General features: G+C 39.7%; 2 protein-coding genes across 3 annotated transcripts; both read right to left on the bottom strand.

Moving 5' to 3' along the window:
- Positions 1–1403: 1403 nt before the first annotated feature.
- On the bottom strand, positions 1404–10891 carry LOC144646286 (uncharacterized). Of its 2 annotated transcripts, XM_078505820.1 has the most exons (5): positions 10399–10891; positions 9925–10017; positions 3256–3357; positions 2551–2658; positions 1404–1657 (listed from the first exon to the last, which is right to left on the bottom strand). In XM_078505820.1, the coding sequence occupies exons 1-5, from the start codon at positions 10837–10839 to the stop codon at positions 1538–1540; spliced, it is 864 nt and encodes a 287-aa protein (XP_078361946.1). In that variant the 5' UTR covers positions 10840–10891; the 3' UTR covers positions 1404–1537. The 2 variants fall into 2 exon arrangements, with proteins under 2 accessions (XP_078361946.1, XP_078361947.1); XM_078505821.1 differs by lacking the exon at positions 3256–3357.
- Positions 10892–15090: 4199 nt separating this feature from the next.
- LOC144645596 (uncharacterized) lies at positions 15091–18106 on the bottom strand. Its single transcript, XM_078505166.1, has 3 exons — positions 17860–18106; positions 15986–16093; positions 15091–15404 (listed from the first exon to the last, which is right to left on the bottom strand). The coding sequence occupies exons 1-3, from the start codon at positions 18067–18069 to the stop codon at positions 15237–15239; spliced, it is 486 nt and encodes a 161-aa protein (XP_078361292.1). The 5' UTR covers positions 18070–18106; the 3' UTR covers positions 15091–15236.
- Between the last annotated feature and the right edge of the window lie 643 nt (positions 18107–18749).

Raw genomic sequence — 18749 nt, 5'->3', positions numbered from 1 at the left:
CAGCCCGGGCTGAAATTTCCAGCCCGGTTTTTGAAACCGGGCTGAATAACCTCATGTAATCGCGTTTTCAATTTCAGCTCGGGCTGAAAGTGAGCTTATTGATGCGCAGTGGTGGTTTTCAACGAAAGAAAATGGCGGCCACGATAATTATTCAGTGTTAAAAGTGTTCAACCCGGGCTGAAATTCGCCATGTAAGCGGGCCCTAAGAAATAGTAATTTATCTACCTAGAAGTTTTCTTGGCTTTCTTCAGCTTAAAGCGTGTGAATCAAAGTTCTTCTCAAAATGCCGCTGGAAAATCTAACAGGGTGACCATACCGAAAACAGCATCTAAAGTGTGGCCGCAACGTGCGACAAGATCGGAAAAGTATAAACATAATATAAATTTTAATTTCAAAACCAAAGACGATAACAATTTACCTTCAGGCGTTGGTTTCAAGAGTTTGCAATTGAGAACGTGGATTAAATTCACGCAAGTGAAGAAGAAAGCCAAGGAAACCTCGTGGGAAAGGCTCTCTCTTATAACTCCATGATTGATACGTGCCGAGAAAAATGCTTGCAAAATGTATTTTGTTTACCGGAGCTAAATTTTCGGCAAATATAAAATACGTGAAATAGCGTAGCCTAGTCCCTAGGCGCTATCTCTTGCCCCGTTGTCCGCGCGAAGTCTGAGATATAGAGCCCAGACCCCTTGAGCCGGTATCGTTATACTGCTAACATACAATCCTGTCATTTGCTAAACGAAATATAGGGCAAACGATCATGGCTTTATGCGAAGGATCATTTCCCAAGAAGGTTTCTTGGCATTCTTCGCTCGATAAAGGGTTTCCGTGATTTGAACTCCACATTCTCCTCAATGTCAAAGCAGGAACGCGTCAAAGCAGGTAAAGGCCGGTTTAAACGTTACGATTTGTCGCGCGATTATATCCAAGCAAATTTACACACTGCATGCGCTTCGTCGGCCGGCTTTTCTTTTACTAAAATCTGTGACACTGCAACAGATTTTTAAGAAAGTGGGCCGATTTTTGAATGCGCACTCATTTTCTTGTCAAATCTGGGCCAAATCGGGTCGACCAATCGTAGCGTGTAAACGGGCCTTAAGATCAGGAAATTGTGCAATTGGCCGAAACGTTAACAAGTGAGGAAAATCTCTATTCACAAAAACAAAGGCTACTTAAACGGACTTTTGGATGCTTTTAATTTGGCGGAGTAATTCATAGGCTCTGGGAGTCCTGAAACAACAACGACGAAACATTTTGAAACCTATTCTCCCATGTTCATGGTCAATGCGTGGCCACGAGGGCATCACATTAAAATTTTGTACTTGCGAAATGTACACCCCTTCATATGCACGCACTTTTCTGGACAAAATAAACTTCTTTCACCGTACGTACAGTAATTGTCTTTAGTTGCATGTTTATATATTTATTAATCGTTTACAACAGCTTATTTAACGGTTTACAGATTCTCATATAACATTTAACAACTACAAATTTTATCTCTTGTCAGGATCAACCATTTTTCTTTGCGCGTCATTGTTTAGGCGGAAGCAGTTATTGAACTCGTTGTTGGCACGACAGTAGTTGGCGTAGGAGGGATGGGATGACGACATCTGAAGAAGCGACACTCGAGGTGATCTTGACAACGAAGCAGGCAAGTCTGTTTGAAAATTAACATAAAACTAATAAGAAAAATGGCGAACGTGTGTGATAATTTTTTTCTGTTTAGTTTTAAGATACGTAAGTTTTTATCTAAGAGATCTAGTTTGGCCTGGGATTTCTTTATTTATGCATGCATGATGTGTCAGTACGTCTAGACGAGTTTTCAATTTGTTACCAGATGACAGAGTTTTCTACTTGCAGGAAGTACAGAGAGATTTTTATAAAAAGCATTTGGATCCTTCGGATGGACACTGCTCTGTAGAAATAAGGAAAGTTAACCGTAATTAAAACTATAGGTGGTTTAACTATTACGCCAGTGTCACGCCAGGCGTCACGCCGCAAAAAAAAAAAAAATCCAAAACCATTGAGTCAAAAAAATCATTAGTATTACAGGTTGTAGAAAACTATTATATAAACTACTTGTCCAAGTGTCAGGTCTGCACGTTATTTCGTATTCGAGTTATCCGTAAAAATGTTTTACGCAAATTTAGAAAGCACAGTATGGAAACGCCATGTTGGAGCCCAACTGCTTGGGCTCCAACATGGCGGCCGGAAATCAATGAAATCATCTGGCATTAAATTCTGCTACAAAAAGCGGTCAGATGACCCTCATGACTGAAGTAAACATTCACATAAACACTTCTCGCAAACGTGACGGCCTTCTAGCAGTTATCTTTGATCTCGTGCATGTGGCGTGGGACTCCGAAATTCAAAATGTTCTATCTTAAAGAAGGCGAGTGCTATCGAGCTAAAAACCTTCAACAAGATATATATTAAGGACGTCTAATAGCCAGTGAAGAATAACAACTCAGGGGTCTTGCGATTTAGGCTTTTACAATTTTGAAGACGTCACGTGAAAACCAAGAATTGATATCTTTCAGGATTACTTACAGACTTTGGATGGCAAAACTGAAACAGTCCTCTTTTAGGCCTGCATCGACTGTAAAGCCCGAACTTATGACAGCATTCTCCTCGAGCACAGTCAGCATCGGTCTTACACTGAAAAACAGATAATAAGGGACTTATTAGTGGGATCCTTTTGAGAAATATTCGGGTTATCTTCAACGGTGTATCTTCGGACATTTAGCGAAAGTTTATAAATTAGCTTATCGGTGGGTTAAAAGGGCTTTGTCACTGATTTTAACAGATTTTCTAATAGCCAAAATTTGCCGTATTTTCGTCGTAGGAAGCCTATACAAAATGCCCATTTTTATTAACAACTGCTACATTACAGCACTGAATCTATTAATGAGCGTTTTTGGCTGCGGATGTTTTGGATGGAAATAATGGATTACAGTTTGAAAAATTGAAGCTAATCGTCACAAGTTGCAATTGTTTCCGCGCGTCCTCAAACATTCGAAAATTATTTTTAAAGTTGTTGCATATTACTGAATTGTAATATCTTGATGGTTTTTGCAGTCCGCGTTGCCAGAATGGCCACAAGCTACAGGATACCATAATTTTCATACCCGTCAGGTGGTTGCAGGAAATAAAAGATCGAGGTACTAAAACTGTTGGATCCTTCGGATGGTCACTACTCTCTAGAAATACCCAAACCCGTGATTAAAACTGTTGATATCTTTTAGAATTACTTACAGACGGCTTTGGACGGCAAAAGGGTCCTGGTTTAGGCATGCATCGGCCGACTAAACGTCCGCAGCATTCTAGGCGCGGATCACAGTCGGCATCGGTCTTACACTGAAAATCAGGTATTAAGAGCAAAGATCCACTAATACCGCGCGAAAACAAAAATAAGTGGCACAAAAGTTGCACATCAGAATTCTTGATATGCCGCCCAAAGAAAGCCTATGGTAGGCCTAGAAACGTGGTGGGATTTTTTTCTTCAAATATTTCTTCAACCGGTCAAAAACTTACAAAACCGTTATGAACCCCAGTGTCTTCTAAAACACACAAAATAAACATGACTAACACCGTGTCGTAAACTTCGCACTGGCTCATTCGCATTAAATGAAACCCCGTTTTTGAGCCTAGAAATGGACTATTGAAGTGTTTATAAGTCATTTGAGTCCAATCTTTCTTCTGTAAGTTAATTGCGAAGGTCACGGCGAGCCGCTGAAAATCACTAAAATTCGGTTGCTCGAAATTCTTAATTTGGCGCTCTTTTTCGAGAGAGAATTACTCTACCCGGTAAAACTCTAAATAACTTGAATTTCAGATATTTTGAAAGGGGAAATGCCATTCTAAAACCTAGTGTAAAAATTTATTTCGGGCTCTCTATACGCGCTGAGTGCGAACGCTCTCAAAATACTTATAATTACAAAATTATCTGTCACTGAAACGTAAACAATACCCACATTCTCCCGGCCTGAGAGTCCAAAACGTCTTCTTCTGAGTCTTTCCTCCGTTTTCTACTAGTATTTAGATGTAATCTACAGCAGAAGCTCCCTGTTAAGATCATCCTGAACACCATATCTTCTAAATATCGAGGGTAAAGCGAATTTCGAATGCTATCGCCATCTTTAATATCGATCAGTCTTCAAGCGTGCTGTCGACAACTTCAGTACATCTCCGTGTTGACATTCAACATTCGACCACTTTCAGGTCTGCCATGATATATTCCCATCTCTTGTTAAACAACCGTCGAATAAATATACCCTTCTTGTATCAATCCTTTGATTTCTCGACCGAAATGCCGGTCCGTTCAGTTCTTCATGGTCGGAAACAAACCAGACAAACTGTTGTTCTCCGATGACATGTTGACTAATTTGAAACTTGCGTGTCACGCAATCGCTTTCGTACTAGTCACTCGGTAGGTTTTTGCTCACGATTGCCATAAATGAAATAAAAAAACACGATGATTTGAAAGATCAGGACGTCTAAATTAATTGTTTTGTGTTTAAGGGGAAGTGGATGGAAAGGGTCGAAATGAATTTCAACTTGAAAAACTCCGCCGGAATTTTTCAAGTTCTCATTAAAGTTCTCGCATTTTTGTTTCCAAAACCGATCATGATTGTTCTTTTAAAAATAACCCAGCCGAGTTGTTGAAAAAAGAACAATTATGATCCTTTTCGGAAAAAAATGTGAGAACTTTAGTGAGAACGTGAAAAATTTCGGCAGAGTTTCTCAAGTTGAAATTCTTTTCGACCCTTTCCATCTACCTAAAACAAGTAGGGGGATTATGGCACAGTTTCGACGAAAAACAATCAAAATAGAAGCCTCTACAGCAGTTGTTTTACAATATGCAAACAACCAAAGGTTAAATTAACGGCAAATCATTTCTGAGCGGCAACGTCTTGTCCAAAATAATATTGTTATCGCAAGTGCAAACTGAACCCACTCCATCACCCCTCCCCCTCTCCGCTACACCTCACCGAAGGCACTCAACCCCCCAGTTGGGGGGGGGGGGGCATTCGGGATTTAAAGTTACGGGGATGATCGAAGGATTTTTTTGGGTTTGAAATTTTCGATTCCGGGATTTTTTTGGGTAGCAAAATTTGGCAAGTATATTATTGGGTGGCTTGATTTAACTAGGGATTTTTGGGGGTATTACAAACAATCTCAAAATTCGTGGCAATGCTTTGACCACATAGTTCTGTGAATAAAGTACAAACACTCAACGTGTTTCTAATGTGTTTTTTTTTGTGTGTTATATCTTATATTCCCCCTTTCTGATTTATTTCGTGGCTTAGAAATTTGAAATGGGATTTTTTGGGGGTTGGTTTTTGGTCCAGGGTTTTTTTGGGTTTTGTTGGAAGCCTCAGGGATTTTTTTGGGTCATGATTTTCGCTCCCATTCGATCATACCCGTCATTTGAAATCCCGAGTACCCCCCATGAGCTCAACCCAAGGTCCAGATCCTTACTATCCTTGCTCTTTTATATCCTTTTGAAGACAAAATAAAACCTCCTTTTCGCTACCTGACGAAATAAAAACGTGTATAAACCATCAATAAAATTGAGGATGTTGCCTTTTTTACGTAGCTCCAGAAGTGACACGTATTTCTACTTTAATTAAATTTTCACTTTCGACAGGGGTCCATTCGGCTTTAAATAAAAGAAAACAATTTAGAATATTTAGATAGATCGACTGCCCGGTGTTTGGTGGATTAAAAGAAAAGTAATATAAGGGATAATTCCTTACCCCTTTCGACATTTCATAAAGGGCAATTGGTAGAGTAAAACAGACTATTTCGTTTTTGCCCCTTGTTACTTTTTCTTTCTCAAACTCATTAATAATTCATCAAGTTAAAACAAAGATTATTATAACCGTGACGGTGGTTTGGAAACCCGATCTTAATTAGCATAGATTTTTTACGATTTTATTTCTCCGTTTACTCCGTAGTTTTTGTTTCGATCGAGAAGATATGTCAAACACTCGAGACAGTGTTTCATCGGCTATCCAAACACCTCGAATTTCGTCAAAAATACTCCGCTGCGCGTCGTATTTTCAACTCTCTTCTCGGAGTTTGGATATTCCGATGAAACACTGCCTCTCGTGATTGATATATTACGTCAAAATGTTATATAAGAGTAGAGATATGGACGGCGTCTCGGGCTCGAGGCCTCGGGTATAATTACTTTTACCCGCACGCATGGTACGCGCTGGTCGTAAAAGATCTAAAAGTTACTTTCCTTCTTCATGACTTTTCAAAAAACTGTTGGAGCCTAGTCCCTGGGGGAGGGGGGGGGGGGTTCTTGACCTAAGTTTAGGTATAGGGGTGCTGCTGGAAGTTTGAAACCCTGACCTTGTTTAGGACAATAAAAACTTAAAATACCTACCCTGTGTAGGACAACACCCCCTATTCTAAGACCCTATTTAGGACAAAGGACAACATCAACAATCATTTACGCTTTATTGTGATTGCGTCCCATACGCGACGTTTGAAGCATTGAAATGCAGAAACACCTATCCCACCGAATAAAATAATGCTTTTTTATTGCAGTGAAAGCGAAAACAATGTAAATACATGGACGACAGTCTTGCAGCCATACCCTGTCTAGGACAGATTCAGGCCCTGTTTAGGACAGGAGCTTGAAATTATATACCCTGTTCAGGACCGGAGGAGTCAAAAACCATACCCTATCCAGCGGCACGTCCCCGTATAGGCCATATAGGGGAGACCCCCCCCCCCCCCCCGGGCTAGTGGCCCGTCAGGCCGGAGCTTCTTCCAGTTTCAATATATAGTAGGAATATTTTACTCCTACAAAATAAGATGCTAGTCCATCGCAGGATTATCCTCTCCTTCCTCCTCAACATACACACCTTGGTGGAGACAGCACTGTGGGAAAAAAAATTGTCTTGCCCAAAAACATAATGCAATGATCCCGGCCAGGGCTCGAATACGGACCGGTCGACCAAGAGTCTAGCGCACTAACGATTTGTGTACTTGGAGATGTTGGTTGGTCAACTGGACTGTGGATGACGTTTCCATGTGATGAGTGATAAGTCTAGTTTCAGCGAATGTATACCCTATTCAGGTCTCAAATGCGGCACTAATTCGCGGGGGGTTGGGGGGGGGGGGGTAATTTGAGGACACCACTTTCGAAACAAAGCAAACACTGAAAACAGACTACTTGCACAGGTACCCGGAAAAAGAAAGAGAGAAATTGGGCTTGGTGTAACGGTAAAGTTCATGAACGGCCTTCACAACAAAACTACGTACTGTAATAATAATGGACAGAGCACTTGTTGATCGAATAATGGTGTAATATATTCACTTTAAGTGTTTTAGAGTTCCATTGTCGGTCAAAGGGAATTCTTCGAATAAGCACCGCATCGGGACTCTTCTATTCGGAGGAGGCGCTTATTTACATTTTGTCCCAAATGCGGCGTTATTCAAATGCTTCGCTTATTCGGGGACGGCGCTTATTCGATGGAATACGGCAGTTATTTTAACTGGATCGGAAGATGTGTAGGACTATATGCCGTGAGACAGTTGTGCCAGGTAGGTGCCCATGGTTGTGCCTGAAGAAAAAAGGCAGTGCCTTTCAAATCGTATTGACCGAAATGATCAATCTATTTTTTTTTTCGCAATGTCTTTGACCAATCACCACTTACCCAACCACGGGAGGCTCCGCCCCAAAGTGAAGATGTCGTTCTGGATACCTCAATACAATAGTTAACAGGGCAAGGTCTCTGTTTGCTGTATTGCTGTATACCTGTTTTCACAAAAGGACATATGATCTGGACCTCAGGCGGAGTACCGCTCGTCGTCGTGTAGGCAGGGGTTAGTGGGTTAGTGGCGATGGTGTGGGCCAAGCCATCTGTTGAAAATATCATTTTGGCCAAGATTCTGTTTCTTGCAAATAATGGTTTACCATATATTGTTTCAACCTTTAGTTGATTGAGTATAGTGAAACAATGAGCGCTATATTAAACCTTTACATACCTTATTATAGGAAATTAACGATACATGTTATTAACGCGAATTTCAAAAATTCGCGTTAATTTTATTGATGTTAATTAATATAAACACGTTTACTATAAGCATTTAACCAGAACATTTCTTAAATTCGCGTTAATTTTATTACGCGTATATTTTGTTCGCGTTGTTAAAATGCTTCGTTATATTCCTATAATAAGGTAAGTCTGTTTACGATCAGGACTAGTTTACGATTTTTTCGTGAAGGGTCACAAAGGGATGCTGGCACAGCGTTAACCAGAATATTTAATTGAGACGTCCTGATCTTTCGAATTATCGGGTATTTTTAATTCATTTATGGAATCGTGTAACAAAAAAACAACCGAGTGACTAAGGAAAGGGATTACGTGACACGCAAGTTGAGTCAACATGTAATCGGAGAACAACAGTTTGCCTGGTTCCAGTGCGTTGTTCTTGACCATGAAGAAATGAACGGACCGGTATTTCGGTCGAGAAATCAAAATGTTGATACAAGAAGGGTATATTTATTCGACAGCTGTTTAACAAGAGATGGGAATATATCATGGCAGACCTGAGAGCGGTCGAATGTTGAATGTCAACACGGAGATGTACTGAAGTTGTCGACAGCACGCTTGAAGACTAATTGCTATTAAAGATGGCGATAGCATTCGAAATTCGCTTTATTCTCGATATTTGGAAGATATGGTGTTCAGGATGATCTTAACAGGGAACTTCTGCTGTAGATTACATCTAAATACTAGTAGAAAACGGAGGAAAGACTCAGAAGAAGACGTTTTGGACTCTCAGGCAGGAAGAATGTGGGTATTGTTTACGTTTCAGTGACAGATAATTTTGTAATTATAAGTATTTTGAGAGCGTTCGCACTCAGCGCGTATAAAGAGCCCGAAATAAATTTTAACACTATGTTTTAGAATGGCATTTCCCCTTTCAAAATATCCGAAATTCAAGTTATTTAGAGTTTTACCGGGTAGAGAAATTCTTTCTCGAAAAAGAGCGCCAAATTAAGAATTACGAGCAACCGAATTTTAGTGGTTTTCAGCGGCTCGCCGTGACCTTCGCAATTAACTTACAGAAGAAAGATTGGACTCAAATGACTTATAAACACTTCAATAGTCCATTTCTAGGCTCAAAAACGGGGTTTCATTTAATGCGAATGAGCCAGTGCGAAGTTTACGACACGGTATTAGTCATGTTTATTTTGTGTGTTTAAGAAGACGCTGGGGTTCATAACGGTTTTGTAAGTTTTTGACCGGTTGAAAAAATATTTGAAGAAAAAAATCCCACCACGTTTCTAGGCCTACCATAGGCTTTCTTTGGGCGGCATATCAAAAATTCTGATGTGCAACTTTTGTGCCACTGCCCGCTCGGTCTGAGTCGAAATTTCTTCTTAAGGGACTTGTTAGTAGGGTCTTTTTAGTAACATTTGAGAGATCTTCCACGGTGTATCTTCAGACATTGGAAAAAATTGTAAATTACCGTATCGGTGGGTTAAAGGGGCCTACAAATAATGGTTCATTTTTATTAACACTGCTTTATTAGACCACTGAAACTGTTAACAATTAAGCGTTCCTGGCTGCAGATGGCTTGGATGGAAATGGATTGCAATTTGAAAGATTGAGGCTAATCCTCACAAGTTGTTTTCGCGCGTCTTCAAAAAAACCGATTATTATTTTTTAAGTTGTTGCATTACTTAATTGTGATATCTTGATGGTTTGCAGTGGACTTTGCCAGAGTGCTCACAAGCTACAGGATGCCAAAATTTTCATACCCGTTGGGTGGTGTTGCTAAATGCGGAAATAAAAGATCGAGGTACTAAAACTGTCGGACCTTCGGATGGTCACAACTCTAGAGAAATACCCAAACCCGTTATCGAAACTATTGATATCTTTCAGAATTACTTACAAATTTTGGACGGCAAAACAGTCCTATTTTAGGCACGCATCGGCGGAAACGCCCGCAGCATTCTCTGCGATCACAGTCGGTATGGGTCCTACACTGAAAATAAGATATTAAGGGAACTTGTCAATGGGGTTCTTTTGAGAAACATTCGGGGTATCATCCACGGTGTATCTTCCTACAGTTGGCGGAAATCTATAAATTAGCTTATCGGTAGTTTAATGTACTGTTTATAAACCAGGCAGAGACGTTAAGTTAAAATTATATATATCCACTTTTAGTGAAGCTCGTCAATAAACCTGCTTTTTTTACATTTTAATGTTTGGCTGTATGTGGTTAAAAAAACTTGTAGCGTGACTGTAGATTTCGCGGTAGATAGTTTATATAAAGCTTCAAAAAACTTGAGTTAACAAAACGGTATGGACAGATATCGATTCTTGTCTTTTTATAGTTGATATTTTTCAAAGAAAAAACACTCACCCTTTGTCCAAGACGACGTTTGTCATTTCCTTGTTCGCCTTCCAAAACTGCCTCGTCTTCAAACGACTCCTTTCCTAGCTCGTCTGCAAAAACTGCCCCGTCTTTAAGCGATTCTTTTCCTCGCTCGTCTTCCAAAACTGCCTCGTCTTCAAACGATTCCTTTCCTTGTTCGCCTTCCAAAACTGCCTCGTCTTCAAACGATTGCTTTCCTTGCTCGTCTGCGAAAACGTTAACTGCCTCGTCTTCAAACGATTCCTTTCCTCGCTCGCCTGCCAAAACTGCCTCGTCTTCAAATGATTGCTTTCCTTGTTCGCCTTCCAAAACTGCCTCGTCTTCAAACGATTCCTTTCCTTGCTCGCCTTCCAAAACTGCCTCTTCTTCAAACGATTCAACTACGAAGGCGAACGCCAGGCAAAGCCCCAGAACCAGCGCGAATTTCATGTTGCTCTCTTAGCTGCACGAATTCACTGTGGATTGCGAGATAGTGGAAACTCTTTTGTTGTATCATAATCAAAGCTGAGCTAACACAAAACGCTAAAACAAAGTCAACAAAAGATTCAGTGGCGCCAGAAAACAAGGTGGAAAACAAAGGAGCGTGGATTCCAACTCAAACAGTGTCAAACTAGCATACTTAGCACAGCAAACAAATTAAAGCTATAATGATGAAAACAAATATAATTAAAGTGATTGCGTGATCGTAGAACCATTTTTCTTCAATCAAAATCAAAAGGGAGCTATCACAAAATGCTAAACCAAAATCAACAAAATATTGAGTTGCGCCGATAGACAAGGTGAGACAACAGAGGAACGTCAATACCCAGTTAGACAGTGTCAAACTCACTTAAGTTTGGGATAGTTAACACAGTAAACTAGTTAAAACTATAAAGATGAAAGCAAATATAATAAAAGCAATCCAACATTAATGTCGATTAATGTTGACTTTAGATAAAGAGAATCGTTATTAAAATAATGAAGAAGCTATCTACTTCAAATTGATTTAGAGCTTATTTTATAAATTTCATTTTTCTCCAGCGCCCTCAATTTCTCTCCCTTATTGTCTTTTGGTCTATCAAATATTTTTTGGTTTGATAAGAACGCTTTTCAGTAGTTGATTTCCGACAAAACATTTTACCGTTTTGTTAATGCTTTTAAAATAAATAGCTGGAGCAGCTGGGGGATTTGGTTAACGAGTAACGATTTAACGAACGGACGTGCTTGGTGTCAGACGCTTGGGCTCCTCTGTACTAAATAGTAAGATTAAAATACTGTAATCGTGATTTTTGTTTAATATCGAAATCTTTAATATCTCTCTACAGCAAAAGGATGCGGCCTAAAAATAATAATTTATATGCCTCGAAATGTTGGGAAAATTGTGTTCGCGTGTTTGTGTGTTTAAGTAAATATGGTGATGGCATACTTAGATAAACACTTTAAAAGCACATTATTGTTCCCAATCTTTGTTTGGTTTAACAAGTCACGAATCAAACAAGCAACTTGCACGTTTTAAGTCCTAAAGAAAAATAAAATAAAAAAATAACTCCTCGCGATTTTTCATTCTTTAAGTTCGTTTATAGTAAACGGTTTGCCCACTAACACTCGACCCCGAGAAATATACACCTATTCGAAGAAAATACAAACCTACCATAAACTTCGGAGAGAAATACCGCAAATTAGCGGACCTTTTGATCTAGCGGCTATATTTCAGCATATCTGGAGAGACACTTTCTGCACTTTGTACAACGAAACACACTCATTAGACCATTTGATTCGTTTCTTACGCTTTTCACACACGTTTTACTTTACGCGGCGCTTATTCGAGAGTGGCGCTTATTCGAGAGTGGCGCTTATTTCAACTAGCTACCGGTATAACACTCAGGGGAATATAGAGAGAATTAAATAACGCGCGCACTAGGTATACACTATTTAATATAAAATCATTTCAAATGGAATAAAAGAGGTAACATGAACACAGCTTCTCAGTGTCTTTGTGAAAGTATTGCAGTTCAAATATGAGAGGTAACATATATTAACACAGTTTACAGTCTCTCTGCAAATAAACAAATTAGCGCCGCGACGCTTATTCGAGAGCGGCGCTTACTGTTAAATTATTTTCGGTAAAGTGCGGTGCTTATTCGAGTAGCGGTGCAAAATCGATCATTTAGGATTCAAAACTGTCATAAGGCATGGGCATGGTTCTCAAGTTGACTCTTCATTGCTATGTTCCAGACATTAACCCACTTTCATTTGTAAATTCGTCCTCTGAAATCCATCGTAATTCTTCGGAATCGTTTGCATCAGATAGGAAACGTTCCAACAATGATCACGTTTGCAAAATCTTCAGTCTAGGATCCCTGGCTGCTTATCATGATCAATATCGTCGTGAAAAACACTTGAAGAATAAGCGAACCGATAAAATTATACGCAAGTTCGTGAGCTCTCTTCCGGCGACTGTTCATCATAGGGACTAATAGCAGATCGTTTTTCTGTTTATATTTGTAGTCTAATATTTATTGTTGAGGTCTGGGTTGCAAGTGGAGATGGACTATATATCCGCAAGGAAACAGAGTTAGATTTTTCTGGTTGGCCAATGAGCCAAAAATTCAACAACCGGTGACCGGTAAAGATACGAAGAGATATTGGTAGTTATTTCAAATTAACTACTTGCTACAGGCGCTTCAATCTGCTCTTGATATGTTTTGAATTATCAAATCAGGCAAAGCTTTTGAAGCAAAAAGAACGCGTTATGCGAAGGAGCTTTTCCTACCAAGTTTCCTTGGCTTTCTTCAGCTTGAAGCCACTTGCGTGAACTTAAAATCCACGTTCTTCTCAAAGTGCAACTGGAAAATCTAAAACGGGCGACAATACTCGCGGGAATAACAGCTAACATGAGGCAAAGTGCTCTCAGATCGGGAAAGTTTACAAGTGCAGAAATATAAATTTTAATTTGCAGAACCATTTAAGGCGATAATAATTTACGTTCAGGTGTATAAGTTCAGGAGTTAAAGGGACTGTGTCACGGTTTTTAGATAAATTTAGGCATCGGAATTGACCATCAATTTCGATTCGGTGAAATAAAAAATAGATAACCTCTTAAAACAGCGAAGGAACATATCAATAACACAGCAAATGGAAAAACTTATGCACTTATCAATGTTAAGCCCGAGGGGGGGGGGGGGGTCGGACTCGGACATGGGGTGGGGATTTTGACATTTTCTTTAAAAAAGGCAAATTCCCCACCCCCAGGACAAAATAATTGGTCAAAATCCCCAACTGGGAGCAAGAGAAGGTGGTAAGATGTCCTTCAAACCTTGTTCCAGGGCATCACATACGACCAAAATCTATAACCTGGAGACATCACGTACCATCAAAATCCCTACCCTGCAGACCGACCTCACGATCAAATTCCCGTGGTTAGCACGACCTCCCTACCCCCCTCTCGGGCTTAACATTAATAGGTGCATTAAATTAAGCGATTTTTTTAAAATTCGCGTTAATTTCATGGAGCGTTAGTTTACCATGATAAAAGGTAGGTGGAGAGAAAAGTGCTTGTAAAATGTACTTCTATTGATGTACGATCTTTTTCTAGACAGAGAAACTGTTTTCGCCGTACAAAACATTTATTAGTCGTGTGTTCTGTGTCCCTCGCTGTGCGTGATTTTCATATGTTCATTACACAATTTTCCCTTACACACCGGTCATAGTTGCGCTATTTGGCGCGCGAGGTAAAAAAAGCATCGTGCAGTCGTAGGGCAAAATATCAACTTTAAATTAGCGCCAAACATTTCCAAGCTATAGAGACAGACTCTTTATTTTTTGAGGAGGGAGTGTTGGGCAATTACGACAAAAAATTCTTGCACAAGAAAAGAAGGAGAAAAAATCGTGCACACGGTAAGCACGGTAAAATTCAAGCATCCCCCTCTGCTATAAAGATGGATGGTGCAAAAAAATCTTGCAGAGGTTATGTTGGCTTGGTGGCCTAATGGACTCCAGATCAAGCGGTCTAGATTTAAACCCTGGCTAGGACACTGCACTGTGTTCTTGGGCAAGACACTTTACTCTCATAGTGCCTCTCTCCACCCAGGTGTATAAATGGGTATCGGCGAATTTAGCTGATTTCACAGAAACAGAAGTTGTCGAACTATCGTCTTTAAAATTTCCGTAAATGTTCCCTATCAAGCACTATTTCGAAAAATACAATACAAAAGATAGGTCACCTTGATCGAAAAAGAGATATGATGGGCTAATCTTGCCCCCTTTATGCCTGTACTGGTACTAATCAAGTGCGTTATTTCATCGTTTCACGTTAAATTTTGCAGTAGCTGGAAGCAAAGTTTATTAAAGGGCACTGTTTCAACATGTTTCAAGGATTTTAGCCACATTTAGGCATGGGAAATGGCCATGAAAGGCTTGAAATATATATAAAAAACGACTGCTTAAAACAGTGATGGAACATTTCAATAACACATCAAATACAAAAAAGGTACGGATGGCCAAAAGTGAAGAAGATTGAAACGGATTGCGATGTTACGAAAACCAGGATAAGCTCCGGCCTGTTTACCAAGGGGAAAGCCCTGGGAACGAGGTTGGGGCCCCTGGACTCGAACGCAGACTTTAAAACCTATACTTGCAAAATGTGCATCTCTTTATATTTAGTCACTTTCTCAACAAAAGACCTCTTTTACCATACAGTAATTGACTCGTAGTTTGCAGCGTTTATTTATTTATTAATTATCGTTTAGGCTTAATTAACGGTTTACACATTATCATCTAACATAGAACAACTACAAATCTCTTGTCCGGATGAACAGGATCAACCATTTTTCGTCGAGGGTCATTGTTTAGCTGAGAGTTGCATTTGTTGGCAACTCAGTTGGGCCGGAAGTTGTTACCCACTGAGTTACTATGCCGGAAGTTGTAGGAGGGAGAGGAACGAGGCATCTGTAAAAGAAACCTGTGACACCCCATTTTCGACACTCAAGGTCATCTCTGCAACGAAGCCGACAAGTCTGTTTGAAAAAGAAACATAAGCATGATAAGGACAATGGTGCGTAATATTCTTTTTGCTCAGATTTATGATGCACACACTTTAAACTAAGAGATCTAGATCATGGCTGACTGACTGACTGACTGACTGACTGACTGACTGACTGACTGACTGACTGACTGACTGACTGACTGACTGACTGACTGACTGACTAACTCAAGGGCAGATCTAGCGACAGTGTGCAGGGGTGCCCCACTCCCCTCCCCTCCCCAGATGACCTGCGGCTTTCTATTACAACTGGTATTCTGCAAACAAAAAATTCAGTTACGCCATTCCTTAGTGGTTCACCCCCTCCTAAGAAAAATCCTGGATCCGCCCATGTAACTGCTACCGTAGAAGAAGTTGCTACACTCCCTGTGGGGAACTTATGAAATATACTAGGATAAGCTAAAATTTTCACACCCTTCGGGTGGGTGCTTCATACAGAAATTCCAAGAGGTACTAAAACTCTCGAATCATTCGGATAGTTACTGCTTTCTAAAAATACTAGAGGGATACCAAATCCGTAATTAAAGCTGTTGAAAATTTCTGGGAATTACTTACAGACGAGGGATGGCAGAACCGTCCCTCTCCTCTTAAAGATTTACACCGGCCAAGGAACCAGAATCTTGAACAGCATTCTCCAGGATCACAGTCGTCATCGGTCTTACACTGAAAAGCAGATATTTAGAGACTTGTTAAAGGGCTATGTCATGCAATTTTAGGCAATTTCGGCAGTGACCATCTGGTCATAGAATTAACTGAATTGCACAATGACAGCTTAAAATTTAAGAATAACTCAAAAGTAACACAGAAAGGCCAAAAAGGGATAATTCAGTTTCACTCAAAAATTTGAGTTCTCCTTTTTATGTCTTTTGTTAGGAAATGTTGTGTTGTTTTTTTAGATAGAGGTAAAAATCGATTTTGAATTTGTAACTACCACCAAATTAGTTACAATTCAAAAACGCGGCGACCAGTTTTCTCTTTACATACAGCTAATTCGAGAAAGGTTGTCGGACAAAGCGCAGAAGTGTACGCGACAAGACCGAAAGGTGGTCTTGGTATTCATTTGAAGTTTGCCTATTGGCCTAGAGGAAATGTACAAGTTTGCACGTAAAATTTTGTTTTCCTCTCAGGAGGCCTTTTTCTTTAGCTTTACTTTAACTGTCGCATGTCTTTCAGTTTTGAAAATTCTTCTAAAATTCAGTGTGGCTAAAAGTGCCTTGTTTGCCGTTTGAAGAGAAAGAAAACGTGCAAATTCGCGTTTGCCATGTTGCCATCTTATAGGCATTTAGCACGTGCAGTAGCTCTCTACTTCTACCCATACTACCTTTAGGTATTCAGTCGCGTGCACTTTTGTGCTTTTTTTTCGACAACCTTTCTCGAATTAGCTGTATACAGGTATCTCGAAGAGTACGCGAAACATTAACATTCAGCAGCAATAGTGTTGTTTCTAGTGTACTACTAGACTGCGCCTTAAAAAGAGTGGAATATAGATCGTGCAAACTGAACCACTACAAGAGGCTGTTTAGTGCCGATATCTTTTCAGCACAATTACCCGAGTATGAGAAATCTCAGTCACTGCGTTTCGTAATATCAGTAATATTATTGCGTTTCGTTTCGAGTAAACTCGCAGTGTTTTATATCTCCAACGCGAGAAAAGAATTGCAACACTTTGGGGTATTTTAACACCTTAGCATATCAAGCTGGAAAATGGTTTTTCGTCTATTTCTCGATAAAAGTACATATAGAGGGTTATCTCCCTTGTAAAACGCTGTAAACGGCATCGAACTTCTTTTTGAATTCGCTTCCTTTACAAAGTTATAGTGTCTTTTGTAGAAATATACGTATGTAAGCAGTGGGACTGAACATTATAACTTTAGTCACTGACAATTGAAAAATCGCCGACAGCGTTTTGGAGGGCAGTCTGTGAGAAAACATTTTTCCGATTTTAATCGCTTGACTCCGATAATTCACGCGCGGAAACGAACGCCATTAAGGTGAAAAGTGATTTTGGCTAGTTCTTTGAATATCACAAAGTCATTAAATTTCTAAACACTTCAAACATACGTTTGTGTTCTAGAGGTATTGAGCGTTCAAAACATATAAAAGTAGACGCAGTTTCCTGTAAAAAGCGACTTACAAACTCGGCCAATCTACATATACTGATACCTTAAAATTTTCAAAATCGGCTCCGAAATATCGGAACTGAGAAAACTGTGTCAACATTTCCGTAAATTTCAATTTTTCAATAGACTGATCTAGATAATCGTGACAAAGCTCAAGTATAAATTCACTGACTGTGGATGTCGCGTCATGATCAGTTAATTCAAGTACACCTTTCTAAAAGCTTGCAAAAAATTTTCCGGAAAAAGAAAACCCTGTCAGCTTAATGCTTGCCTTTTTATAGTTGATTGCTCAACAAAGAAAACGCTTACCCTTTTAAACCAACGGCGTTTGTCATTTCCTTGCTCGTCTTCCGAAACTGCCTCTTCCTCAAACGATCCCCCTCCTTGCTCGTCGTCGGAAACTGCCTCCTCTTCAAACGATTCTTTTCCTTGCTCGTCTTCCAAAGGTTTCTCCTCTCCAAACGATTCAACTACGAAGGCGAACGCCAGGCAAACCCCCAAAAACAGCGCGAATTTCATGTTGCTCTCTTAGCTGCACGGATTCACTGTAGATTGCGAGATCGTGGAAGCTTTTTTGTTGTATCACTATCAAAGCTGAGCTAACACAAAACGCTAAAACAAAGTCAACAAAAGATTCGGTGGCGCCAGAAAACAAGGTGGAAAACAAAAGATCGTGGATTCCAAGTGAAACAGTGTCAATCTAGCATACTCAACATTTTAGCTATAATGATGAAAACAACAATAATAAAAGTGATTGCGTGATCGTAGAACCATTTTTCTTTAATCAAAATCGAAAGCTGAGCTATCACAAAACGCTAAAGCAAAATCAACAAAAGATTGAGTGGTGCCGATAAACAAGGTGAGACAACAGAGGAACGTCAACACCATTTTAAACAATGTCAAATTCACTTAATTTTGGGATAGTTAACACAGCAAACTTGTTTAAACTATAATGATGAAAGCAAATATAACAAAATCAGTCTAAGATTAATGTCGATTAATGTTGACTTTAGATAAAGAGAATCGTTATTAAAATAATAAAAAAGCTATCTGCTTTAAATTGATTCAGAGTTAGTATCAATTTCATTTTTCTCCAGCGCCCTCAATTTCTGTCCCTTATTGTCTCTTGGTCTATCCAATATTTTTTGGTTTGATAAGAACGCCTTTCATTAGTTGATTTCCGATGAAACCGTGGACCG

The sequence above is a fragment of the Oculina patagonica genome, chromosome 3, assembly GCF_052425735.1.
Source record: "Oculina patagonica isolate OP01 chromosome 3, crgOcupat, whole genome shotgun sequence".
NCBI lineage: Eukaryota > Metazoa > Cnidaria > Anthozoa > Scleractinia > Oculinidae > Oculina > Oculina patagonica.
Note: the sequence above shows the minus strand (reverse complement) of the source record. Positions and strands in the feature narration are given on the sequence as shown.